This window comes from Dromiciops gliroides, chromosome 2 (genome assembly GCF_019393635.1).
Source record: "Dromiciops gliroides isolate mDroGli1 chromosome 2, mDroGli1.pri, whole genome shotgun sequence".
Lineage (NCBI taxonomy): Eukaryota > Metazoa > Chordata > Mammalia > Microbiotheria > Microbiotheriidae > Dromiciops > Dromiciops gliroides.
The window spans coordinates 316,468,899-316,480,939 of NC_057862.1; the positions used below are offsets into that span (position 1 = coordinate 316,468,899).

The 12,041-nt window shown below is 36.7% G+C and overlaps 1 protein-coding gene across 1 annotated transcript in view; it reads left to right on the forward strand.

Annotated features, from left to right (window-relative positions):
- Nucleotides 1–7,040: 7,040 nt before the first annotated feature.
- The window catches only part of RBM27 (RNA binding motif protein 27), a 52,822-nt gene continuing 47,821 nt past the window's right edge, over nucleotides 7,041–12,041 (forward strand). Inside the window, 5 exon segments of the mRNA XM_043980710.1 lie at nucleotides 7,041–7,057; nucleotides 7,481–7,509; nucleotides 7,512–7,601; nucleotides 10,712–10,779; nucleotides 10,781–10,837. Coding sequence (XP_043836645.1) covers nucleotides 7,041–7,057; nucleotides 7,481–7,509; nucleotides 7,512–7,601; nucleotides 10,712–10,779; nucleotides 10,781–10,837 — 261 coding nt within the window.

The window sequence follows — 12,041 nt, forward strand, 5'->3', positions numbered from 1 at the left end:
TATTCCAGTATTGGTCACTTCATCCCTCAAAGTTCTGACTTCTTTTTAGTGTCCTTTTTTGTTATCATCATCATGATACTTATGTAAATTGTTCTTCTGGTTTTGCTTACTTTTCTGTATATCAATTCATATAACTCTTACAAAGTTTCTCTGAATTCCTATTTGTCATTTCTTGTAGTACAATAATATTCTATTACATTTATACACCATTATTCATTCAACCATTCCCCAATTGATGGGCACCTACCTTATTACTTTCAGTCCTTTACAACCACAAAAAAGACTTCTATAAATATTTCTGAATATATTGGGGTCTTTTTGTCTCTTACCTGCTTAAAGGGGAATATTACTTTCACTTTCAGAAACAAACCAACTCACAGCTCCATAAATACCCTCTCCAGCATTTACCTTTAATCTTTTGCCCTCATTGCTAATCTAATGGAAATAAGATGAAATCCCAGAGCTATTTTAATTTATATTTTTTTATTGTTAGTAATTTGGAGTATCATTTTATATGGTTGTTGAAAGTTTGCATTTCTTCTTTTGAAAACCAAATCATTTGAAAGTAGATTGCGTTCCCATGGTATATCTGATAAATGGCCTGAAAGTTTTGAAAGAATGACATTCATTTCTGTGGCTACAGTTTTTCCCTCCTAGTCATTGTCAAATTTTTATAATGCATTTTACAAAAAAATTTAATCTTTACATCTTTGTAAATTATCACCTTCATTTCTAAATATATCTCACTTGTAGCTAGCTATCCCTTGTACCAAAGAATAAGAAAAAGAAAGAGGAAAGAAAAAAGCAGTCAACTGAGTCTGACAGTATAGTATATGCAATGTTCCAACACTCATTGACCCCTATCTCTTCAAAGAAGGGAGTAAGGTGCATTTTCTTATATCTTCCTTGGGGGTCAGTCTTCATTATAATTGTAGTGCATTTTAAAGCCTCTTATAATATTATACTTGTAGCTTTGATACCATATTCTCAGTAATGTAACTGGACATCATTTTTTGAAGATTACTTAATAGATGCTCAATAATGTTGCAGAGTTTGTCCACAAAGGCGCAGTTTAACTGTTTCATTATTAAGCTTTAGTGACTTACTAATTTACGCTGGTAATGTTCTTCCAAGACCCACTTTACAGTCATGTAGTAGGACCTGTTAAATTTTGTGATTTTGTTCCTTTGGTCTATAAATGTATCCTATTTTATTCTGTATTGTAATAAAATTTCACTAGTAGCAATATTGACATTTCATGTGACTGTATGTGTGATTCCTTTGGATCGTAGATTTAGAGCTGGAATTTCACCTAGATATCACCTAGTTCTAGTTCTTCCAAATGAAAGAGTCAATAGAATGGAAGCTTCTTGAGGGCAGAACTGCCTCAATTTTGTATTTTGTACCCTCAACTCCTAGAATACTGCCCGGCATGTTGTAGAGACTTAATTAATACTGGATGATTGATTCCTTTGCTGCTATTCCCAAATGCTAACCTGATAGCAAGTATTGCTATCAGGAGCACTTTATCTGCATTGGTTTTTTTGTTTTTTGTTTTTTTCCCTTTTTTTGTGGGGCAGTGAGGGTTAAGTGATTTGCCTAGGGTCACACAGCTAGTATCAAGTGTCTGAGGCTGGATTTGAACTCAGGTCCTCTTGAATCCAGGGCCAGCGCTTTATCCACTGCGCCACCTAGCTGCCCCTGCATCAGTATTTTAAAAATCTATAAATATTAGATATGTTTAAATGAATTTGATCATTCTTAGAATGTCCAAAGGTAAAGTAGCTTTAGCAATGGGACTTTAGTTTATTGTTTGTTTTTAGTTATTTTACATATAAGGAATAAAAGGCTCTCCAAAGTAAAATGACTTGTCCAAGGTCACACAGCTAGTAAATGTGGGAGTTGGGGCATGAATTCAGGTCTACTTATTCATGGCTCTTTTCTGCCTATGCCTTACTACCACCCACAAAAACCCATCTGAATTTAGTTGCTTTGACATATGTACAATAGCGTTTTCAATTTAGTAGATGTTGTGTGTTCTATTTGCAGAGCACCTATGTTTAGGGCTTAGTATCATAGAATATTTAGATAAGATGTATTAGAATTTGAGTGATTTCTGCAATTTTTATTTTTACTCTTTTTTTTTTTCACTTAACCCAAATGTTTTGACTTATTCCTGACTCAGTATTCTTGGCAGGTAGAAAGCACATTGGATAGAGTGCTGGGCTAATCAAGAAGACTTGTGTTGAAATCGAGCCTCAGAAATGTATTAGCTGTGTGACCTTGGGCAAGTCACTTAACTTCTGTTTGCCTCCATTTTTTTCAGTTGTAAAATGGGGATGATAATAATACTATCTAAATCACAAGGTTGTTGTGAGGATCAAGTGAGATAATATTTGTAAAGCACAGTACCTGGCACACAGTAGGTACTATATTCATTATTGGGAACTCCAAAGTTCCTTAAAGCTCTTAATCTATGATTATATTGATCATTATTATCATCCAATCATTCTGCCATATATAGTAAGGTCAGAGGACTCTGAAGATACTGTCAATATCACAGCAGCCGTATATTGACATACTTTTTAATACATTTTATTGTTTTGTCATTATAACAGCCATTTTTGGAGGGGGAAAACACTTCTCCTCCCATTGAATCCTCTCCTAATAAAAGAGAAAAAGAAACAAAAACAGCTGACACAGTGACTGCATCTGATAATGTATGCAGCATTCTGCCTTAGTAGCTCTCTGCCCCTCAGCTGTGAGAAGGGAGGTAGGTTTCATTATCTGTTCTCCAGCATCTTTATTGCATTTTCATTTACTTAGAGTTTGGCTTCCTTTTGGCATATTTTCATTTATATTCTTATAGTGAAGTAAACAAGCATTTATTAAGCACTTACTATGTGCCAGGCACTGTGCTAAGCCCTGGGGATACAAGTAAAAGTATAAATAGTTCTTGCCCTTAAGATGCTCACATTCAGATGGTGGTGGTGGTGGTGGTGGGGACAACCTGAAAAAAAAGTTATGTACAAGCAAGATATATGCTGAGTGAATTGGAGGTAATGTCAGAGAAGACACTAGCATTGAGGGGAACCAGGAAGGCTTCATGTAGAAAGTGGGATTTTAGCTGAGGCTTAAAGAAAGTTAGGAGGCAAAGTGAGGAAAAAGTATCCCATGCAGAGGACACCGCCATTTAATAGTAAAGCCTGCTCTCTTCTGGGCCCTTTTGTTATTCTATACAACTTCACTTGACAATCTCTTCATCTCCCATAGATTTAATTACCAACTTTATGCTGTTGATTCTCAAATCCCCTTATCCAGCTTTACCCTCTTTACTTGCCTCCAGTCTTGGAATCTCTAACTGCCTTTCAGACATCTCCAACTGGACGTCCTATGGAAGTCTTAAACTCAGCATGTTTAAAATAGAACTCATTCTTTTTCCCCTTAAGCCTTCCTTCCCCCCTTCCAAACTTTCCTATTATTACAAGGGCACCACCATCCTCCCAGTTCCTCAGGCTCACAACTTAGGTGTTATCCTTGACTCCTTACTATCTCTCACGTCTCATATCCGATGTGTTGCCTAGGTCAATTGATTTTACCTTTGCAACATCTTTTGAATATGCCCTCTTCTCTCCTCTCATATAGCTATCACCCCATTGCAGACCCTCATCTCCTCACACACTAGTCCAGCCTGGCAGAGTAATTATCTTAAACCATATCACTGCCCTCTCCCACTCCAGTGGCTCCCAAATACATACAGGATCAAATCCTCTTTTAGCCATTGAAGGCCTTTCACAACCTAGCCTCTTCCTCCCTTTCTAGTCTTCTTATACCTTGATTCTCCCCCTTCCTCCATTGTCCTCTCCTATCCAGTGACACTGGCCTCCTTGCTTTTTCTTTTCTTTTTTTTTTTTACATGAGGCAATGGAGGTTAAGTGACTTGCCCAGGATCACACAGCTAGTAAGTGTCAAATGTCTGAGGCCTGATTTGAACTCAGGTACTCCTGAATCCAGGGCAGATGCTTTATCCACTGTGCCCACCTAGCTGCCCCTCCTTGCTTTTTCACAAACAAGACATTCTGTCTCTTGGCTGTGGGTATTTTCTCACTATGCCCCCCATGCCTTGAATGTTCTCCTCCTTATCTCCACTGCCTGGCTTTCTTCAAGTACCAGCTAAAATCCTACTTCCTAGAGAAAGCCTTTCTTAATACCTCTTAAATTAGTGCCTTCCCTCTGTTACTTCCTTTTTATCCTGTATATAGCTTGTTTGTACATGTTTGTTTGCTCTTGTTCCTATTAGATTAGAGCTCCTCGATACAGGGACTGTCTTTGCTTTTTCTTTGTACACTTAGCACTTAGTAGAGTGCCTGGAACAATAATAGGTGCTTAATAAATGCTTATTGACTTAACTAATATTGGTGGATTATGGAGGAGAGTAAAGCATAAAAGGACTTAAAAGGTAGGAAGGGGCCTGGTTATAAAGGTCTTTAAAAGTCAAAAAGAAGATTTAATATTTGACCATGGAGGTAATAGGGAGCCACAGGAGTTTATTAGGTAAAGGAGTAATATGGTTAGGCCTATAATTTAGGAAGCTCACTAGGTCAGCTGAATGGAACATAGATTAGAATGGGGAAAGATTTCAGGTAGGGAGGCCAGTCAGCAGGTAATTGCAGTGGTCCAGGAGTGAGGTTAAGAAGGCCTGAAACAAGTTTGTTCCAGTATCAGAAGAGAATGGGGTGTATATTGGCACTGATTGAATATGAGGGTGGTGTGGTGAGTGAGAGAGAAGTCAAAATACTATAAAGCTTGTGAGCCTGGGTGACTAGAAGGGTGGTGGTGCCCTCAATAGTAAGGGGGGGGTCAGAAGAGGGGAGAGTTTGGGGGTGAAGGATACTGAATTCGGTTTTATACATGTTGACTTTAAGATATCTATAGGACATCCAGTTTGAAATAACCAATAGGTATTTGGAGATGTGAGACTTGGAGGTCTGGATAAATAGATTGAGAATCATCTGCACAGAGATGATAATTGAACCCATGGGAGCTGATGAGATCACCCAGAGAGATAACAGAGGGGAAAGACAAACAGGACAGATTCTTAAGGGGTACTCCAAGGGTTATTGGATGTTACCTAGATGGAGATTCAGTAAGGGAGACTGAGAGGTAGTGGTCAGATGTGCATGAGAACCAGGAGACATAGTTGAAGGCTGCAAAGAAGACAGAAAGGATGAGGACTAAGAAAAGAGAGCTTTGGAAGGAACAATTTTAGTTGATTATCGATGAGATCAGAAGCCAAACTGCAGAGAATTAAGAAAGTGGACAGAGAGGAAATGTTTATCATTGATATCTTTTTTGTTGTTATTTTTGGGGTTTTTGCAGGGCAATGAGGGTTAAGTGACTTGCCCAGGGTCACACAGCTACTAAGTGTCAAGTGTCTAAGGTCAAATTTGAACTCAGGTCCTCCTGAATCCAGGGCCGGTGCTTTATCTATCATTGGTATCTGAAGTGAAATTGTCAGTGATATCTAGTGAGGATTGGACAGATCAAGTTGTTGTTGTTGTTGTTGTTGTTTTAAGTTGAGAGAGAGATGGCCTAATTGTAAAGGAATCAGTCAGCAGACCAGGAGGAATTTGATGACTTAGTGAGATTGAAGGAGTAGTTTGCTGGAGAAGACAGGGTAGAATGTGATCAAGGGTGCTCGTAGAAGAGTTAGCCCCCTCATGTGAGACCAGGCTAAAGTAGAAGCTAGTGGAGGAAACCATTTGAGTGATAGATGAAAAGGAATGAATAAATGGGAGAGCTGGCAAATAGCCTATTTTTCCCCCTAAAGGTTCTCAGCTGAGAGGGTAGGAGAAGGGATGCCATTAGAGGACCTGAGGAGGAATGAAAAGGTTTGGAATAGGCTCTGTGGTGAGTATGATAGTGCATTGATTAGGAAGGTGTAAAAAGATTGCCTGGTTTCAAGGAAGACCTGCTTGAGATTATGTAACGGAAATTTGTAGTGGACCCCCGTCAGCAGTTTCACAATATTCTCCAGCTTTGTCTAGCAATATATGAAGCTAAAGTAGCAAGTAGTGGGAGTAATCCAACGTTGAAATTTGTCAAGACATAATTAAATTGGTGATAGGATAAAAGGGCAAGGGACTTGATAAAGCTGAATGGATTCACAAAAGGAGACAAAATAAGGAAGGGAGAAGAGTGTAGCCAGTGCAGGGGTACTGGCTTGGGAAAGAACTGAGGAATAGAGGGATTGGAGGTCATGGTGAGGATGAGAATGGGGGTGGTAAGGCAGAGTGAAGGAAGGAATGATAATATTCTTTTGATCCTACTTATTTCTCTTTGTATCAGTTTATACAATTCTTACCAGGTTTCTATGAATCCAGATATTGAATATCACTGCACAATGATTTATCATATTTACAATTTTTTCATCCTCTCTCTCAATCAGTGAATACTTTCAAAAAGTGCTGCTATGAATTTTTTGGTAGGCATGTTAGACCTTTCTTCTCTGACCTCTCTGGAGGTATATGTCTAGTAGTGATATCACTTGGTTAAGGGGTTAGTCACTTTTGCATAATTTTAGATTGATATCCAGAATCATTGAGACCAGTTCAGAGTTCCACTACCAGCATATTATTCTGCTCCAAAATTGACTATTATTTTTGTCATCTTTGTTAATTTATAGGGTCTTAGTGAAACTTCCAAAGCTGTTTTAATTGTATTTTTCTTACTATTAGATACTTTGTATATCATACTTGAAAAGGTTGGCAGTTCTTTTGAGAACTGTTTATTCATATCCTTTGGCCATTTATGTATTGCAGAATTGCCACTGATTTTTTCTGGGTTTTTTTTTTTTCTGTGACAGACTATTCTCTTTGTTAGGAGTTTCAATTTTTTAATAGGAAACAGAAATTTCTTCCTTTGACAAAGGTTGTTGTTATCCCTTTCTACCTGACTTCTCACCTACCTATTGGTTCATTTCCCTAGGTATTCATGCTGTCATCTTAGCTTTCAAGCTACAATCAACAGATCCCGACTAAATGCGAATTGACAATGTGTTAGCTGAAAGTTTGTTTTTACAAGTTATATATGCTGTCTTTTTCAAGGGTGACTCTTAAAGCATTTGGTAAAATGGCAAGAAGTAGAGTTGAGATTATGGTACAGGAGGCTTCTGGCTTAAATTGTAGCAAGAGACCTTCAACTATCCCTGATTGGGTTGTGGGAAGTTAGGCATTTTGATTACTTCTGGAAGTTGTTAGTTCCTATTTTTGCTTAAATCTTTTGGGCAGAAGTTTCCTTAATTATTTTAGAGAAATAAGCAATGAAAAAAATTCCTCACACAAAATATCTGTATGCTAGTAATTCATTTAATATTGGTTTCCAAACTAAGGGTAATTTTATAACTGACACCATTGTTTTTTAAAAAAATTGTGTTTACTCCAAATAATTTTATTTTCTTTCTTTTTCCTAACTAAATTAGATGTGATGCAGACCCTTCAGCCTTAGCAAACTAGTAGTAGCACTGGTCAAGAAGGACAAACCAGAGAAAGAACTGAAAGCGTTCTGTGCAGATCAACTAGATGTTTTTTTACAAAAAGGTAATTATTTTATAGTAAATTTTGACTAAGTGTTTAGAAACATTTAAATTTAAGCCTTAACAGTGGAGGTATTGGGGCAGCTAGGTGGCGCAGTGAATAGAGCACCAGCCCTGGAGTCAGGAGGACCTGACTTCAGACACTTGACACTTCTAGCTATGTGACCCTGGGCAAGTCACTTAACCCTAATTGCCTCACCAAGAAAACAAAAACAAAAACAAACCGGTGAGGTATTGAAAGATAAGTTAATAAAACAAAATTATTTGGGGGCTTATAGTATATGTTATACAGATAGGTATATGTATGATAATTCTTGTATTCTGTTAAGAAAGCTACTTTTCTCTTTTGTTCCTTTTTCCCTTCCTACATCAAAACAGTATTGACTTTAATGCTTTTTAGCAGCCAGGAATCTCAACAGATTGTAGCTAGCTCCCTCGGGGGCACTTTTTGCCTAGCTGGGCTGCAGCTATGTTTGAGAGAACTAAGCAAGCTACTTCTCCCAGAAGCCTAGGTGGAGCTGAGAATAGTTTTATCCTCTTCAGACTGGGTCTCTGGGACATCTAGGGATTAACCGAGATGTTTCCCTCTTTCCCCAAGGCAAGAGCCACACCTGCCTTAAAATCTATGTTGTCCTTTTGTGTCTAAATGGCTTCTCAAGAATCTCCTAGTCCTCTATCCTAGTGTATTCTTAAATACATACACAGTTTTAAGCTAGGAGTGGGCACATATTTAGTATCAAATTCCTCCAAAATGCATAAATGAATATACTTTCATGGATTTATATCATAATTTTGGTGTGGTAGAATATAAAAATATGAATTATTGTCAAATGAGAAATGTTAAAATTACATGTAGAGAACATGTTGAAGAAGTTTTGTTGGAGTAATTACTGAGCAGATTGCTATCACTTATAAAGGTTTTTGAAAGGTATCCATTGATTTACTTCCCTCTTTTGAAGGTTTCTTTTTTTCTTTTGTTTTTGTTCTGAGTTTAATACTATTAGCAAGGGCTTAAGTGAACATATCCTGCCTGGATTTTTTTTTCCTGTGCTAAAACACTTGGGGTGGGTTATGATTATGTGCAAATTGATGACTGACTCGAGATGATGAAAGAATATTCCTCCTGTATTAAAAGACTTGAAAAATCATTCTTTAAATAGTTTATTTTTATAAAAAGAAATTTATTTGACAGTATTGTTAGGACTAGGACTAAAACAATATAAATATTTAAACATATAGTACAATTTCATAATTTCAGACCAATGGATAGAACGATTGTATTATAGAATTTTTGAAAAGTATTTATTTTACTTTAAACATACATTCCAACTGACTCCGACTTATATGTTGCTAAGTAGATATATTTCTTGGCCTGCTGTGATCAATAAATAAGACTCCTTTGTAATGGTATATTTTGTGTGAAAATGGTGATACTAAAATGCTTGAAATGATTCCTGAGGTTTTGTTACATATGCATTTATTGCTCTATTCTCTGACAAAATGGATAATAGGTTATACTTGTGTGAATTACTATTATTAGTCAAAGACCAAGTTGTTGAGGTTACCAAAAAAACCCTTGTGGCAGGCTCTTATTGGAGGAAAAACACTGTATGCATATACAGAAGAGTCTAATCATAATTTATAATAAAGTAAGAGCTCGTCTTAGCTATCTGAAAGCAACCTATTACAATTGTAATAATTTTGTGAATAGTTTCTAAAATATTAACTTTTGTAATGTACTGCTGTAACAAAAAAACCCAAAATAAAATCACATTAAATCACACTTAACTAATTTGGAATTTGTCAAAATGGAATTGACATGCCGTTCACCTAAAATGTTTACTAAAGCAGATTTCAAGAAAGATTGTTTATCTCTTGCAAAAAATGAATATATTACTTTGGAGGCTTCTTTACTTTTGTAAAACAATGTATTGTAATTGCAATTTAATCAGAGGCTAGCTCTTCTAGGCTTTGATATGCTAATGGAGGAATAATTTTTATCCGTTCATTTGAGCAAGACTGCTACTAGGCAGAATAATTATGTGAAATAATAATATAATTGTCAATAGCCAGTAAGCATATATTAGTGTCTACTATGTGCCAGGCGCTGTACTAAGCTCTGGGGATACAAATGAAAATAAAAACAGCCCCTGCCCTCAAGAAGCTTACAATCTAATGGGGTAAGACCACATACTAAAGGAAGCTGAAAGTGGGGAGGGAGAAGGGTCCAATCAGAACAGCAGAGGGATGAGACATGAATCCCAAGAAGATTTACACAGCACAGTGAAATTTCTCAGTGATGAGCTTTCTGGGGAAGGAAGACAAGATGGAGAGTTCCAAAGAAGTCAGTTGATTAAATATTCAGTAGTTCAGACTTTTCTAATAATTCTGACTAGTATTCCCCACAGGTAAAAATAACTTTATAACAACAGCTTTCCAAATATAGAGTTTGCAAGATCATCTGTTCAGAAGGAGATACGACCTTGGAAGTAGTCTCATCCCAAAGTTCTTATAATAGATATGTATATATGTAGCATAAATATTATGTTATACATATGTTATTCAAACATTTGCACACACATATTTGTCGGGAGAAACAACTATATTTCCATATAATTGCTTTTCTTTGTAAACCTGTGTATTTATGAATTTACAAACATTATTCTAAGAATGTGTCCTAGGCTTCATCAGATTGCCAAAGAGAGCCATGACATGAAAAAGGCTGTGAGCCCCTAAATCTAGCTCCAACTATTCTCATTTTACAGATTAGGAAACCCGGGCCCACTGAAGTTGAATGACTTACCCATGGTTGAACAAGTAATAAGAGGCAGGAGCTAGCCAGGTATCTGACTCCAAGTCTAGTATTCTCCACTACACCATTAGAAGTGTTTATCAGAGGCTTGAGGACCATTTATTAAGATATTGTAGAGAAGATTCTTCATTGGCATAAGGCTGAACTAGATAACCTCTTAGGTCCATTTCAATCTTAAAGAGATTCAGTTAATTTCTTCTAATTAGATTTTAAAGCTGTTCAGTTTTTAAGAAATAGGTACTCTTTCTTCCCCTGATATTTGATGGTACAGATTTTAAAACTATTATATATTTTTCCTTAGAAACTTCGGGGTTTTGTGGATACTAAACTCTTTGAAAGTCTCTATACCAAGAACTACCTTCCTCCATTGGAAACCAGCCAAACCAGAGCCAAAACCTACAGTTCAGGAAAAAGAGGAAGTCAAAGAAGAGGTAATGAAAATTGCTGTTTATTTGCTATTGTTGGGATTAGGGAGACAGGTCCTTCTGATGTGTGACATGAATCCTTTCTACTTATAAGTTATTAGCCTTTTATAATTTCTAATCATGCCAGAAACTTCAGTCAGTCTCATACTTCCTTGAGTTCAAAGAAGTAGGAAGTATTTTAGAACATGATTCAGAATTCAAAAAATAACTAGAATGAATTGAGTTCAAGGGGTGTTGGTGGGAGAGGTGGGTTTAGAAGTGTTTTATTTGTGTTATTTACAGTAAAAAGTTTAAGAAAGATGTTAATCCTCAAAATGTACTTTTTTTAAAAAGTGAGGCAATTGGGGTTAAGTGACTTGCCCAGGGTCACACAGCTAGTAAGTATTACGTGTCTGAGGCAGATTTGAACTCAGGTACTCCTGACTTCAGGGCCAGTGCTCTATCCACTACGCCACCTAGCTGCCCCCAAAATGTACTTTTTTTTTTGCGTCAGAATGTACTTCTAGATTCATAGGAAATCCCAAATATGAAGAAATAATTTTTTCTTCTCAGCTATGAAATCTCTTCTCAAAGTGCAAATAGAGAAGCATATTAATAGCGTTTTATAGCATAGAGATACAGAAATAAGGTCATAGATGCTGCCCGTAATTGACCTTCCCAGAAAGGTGAATTAGAATAAAGTATGTTGGGGGGCAGGCTAGGTGGTGGGCAGTGGATAGAGGAACGGGCCCCTGAAGTCAGGCAGGACGCAGAGTGCAAATGTGTCCTGAGACACTTAATATTAACTGTAGTGGAACCTATGGGCAAAGTCACTTAACCCCAATTGTATTCACAAGGGGGAAAAAAAAAAGTAAAGTGTGTTCTGTAGATATTTATGTTATGGACAGATAAATTTCCTTCTCTTTTCCGTTCTTTCTCTTATATTTTATACCTTCTGGATATATAGTTTAATTTAACCTGATTCACTTGTTTACCATTTTTAAAAAATTGCAACTATACTTACAGTCAAATGATGCCTATGATCTTGCTGTCTTCTCATCTCAGTTTCCACCTAACCACATATATGATCTCCTCACGCAGAATTCTTCTTAAATATTCCTTCAGATAAAAAAATATAAACTTTTGCCCCAGGTACTTCAGAGTACCTAATTTCAGTACTTGAGGCTAAATCTTTTAAGATTTCTTACTGATTCTTACAGTATAATCCCCT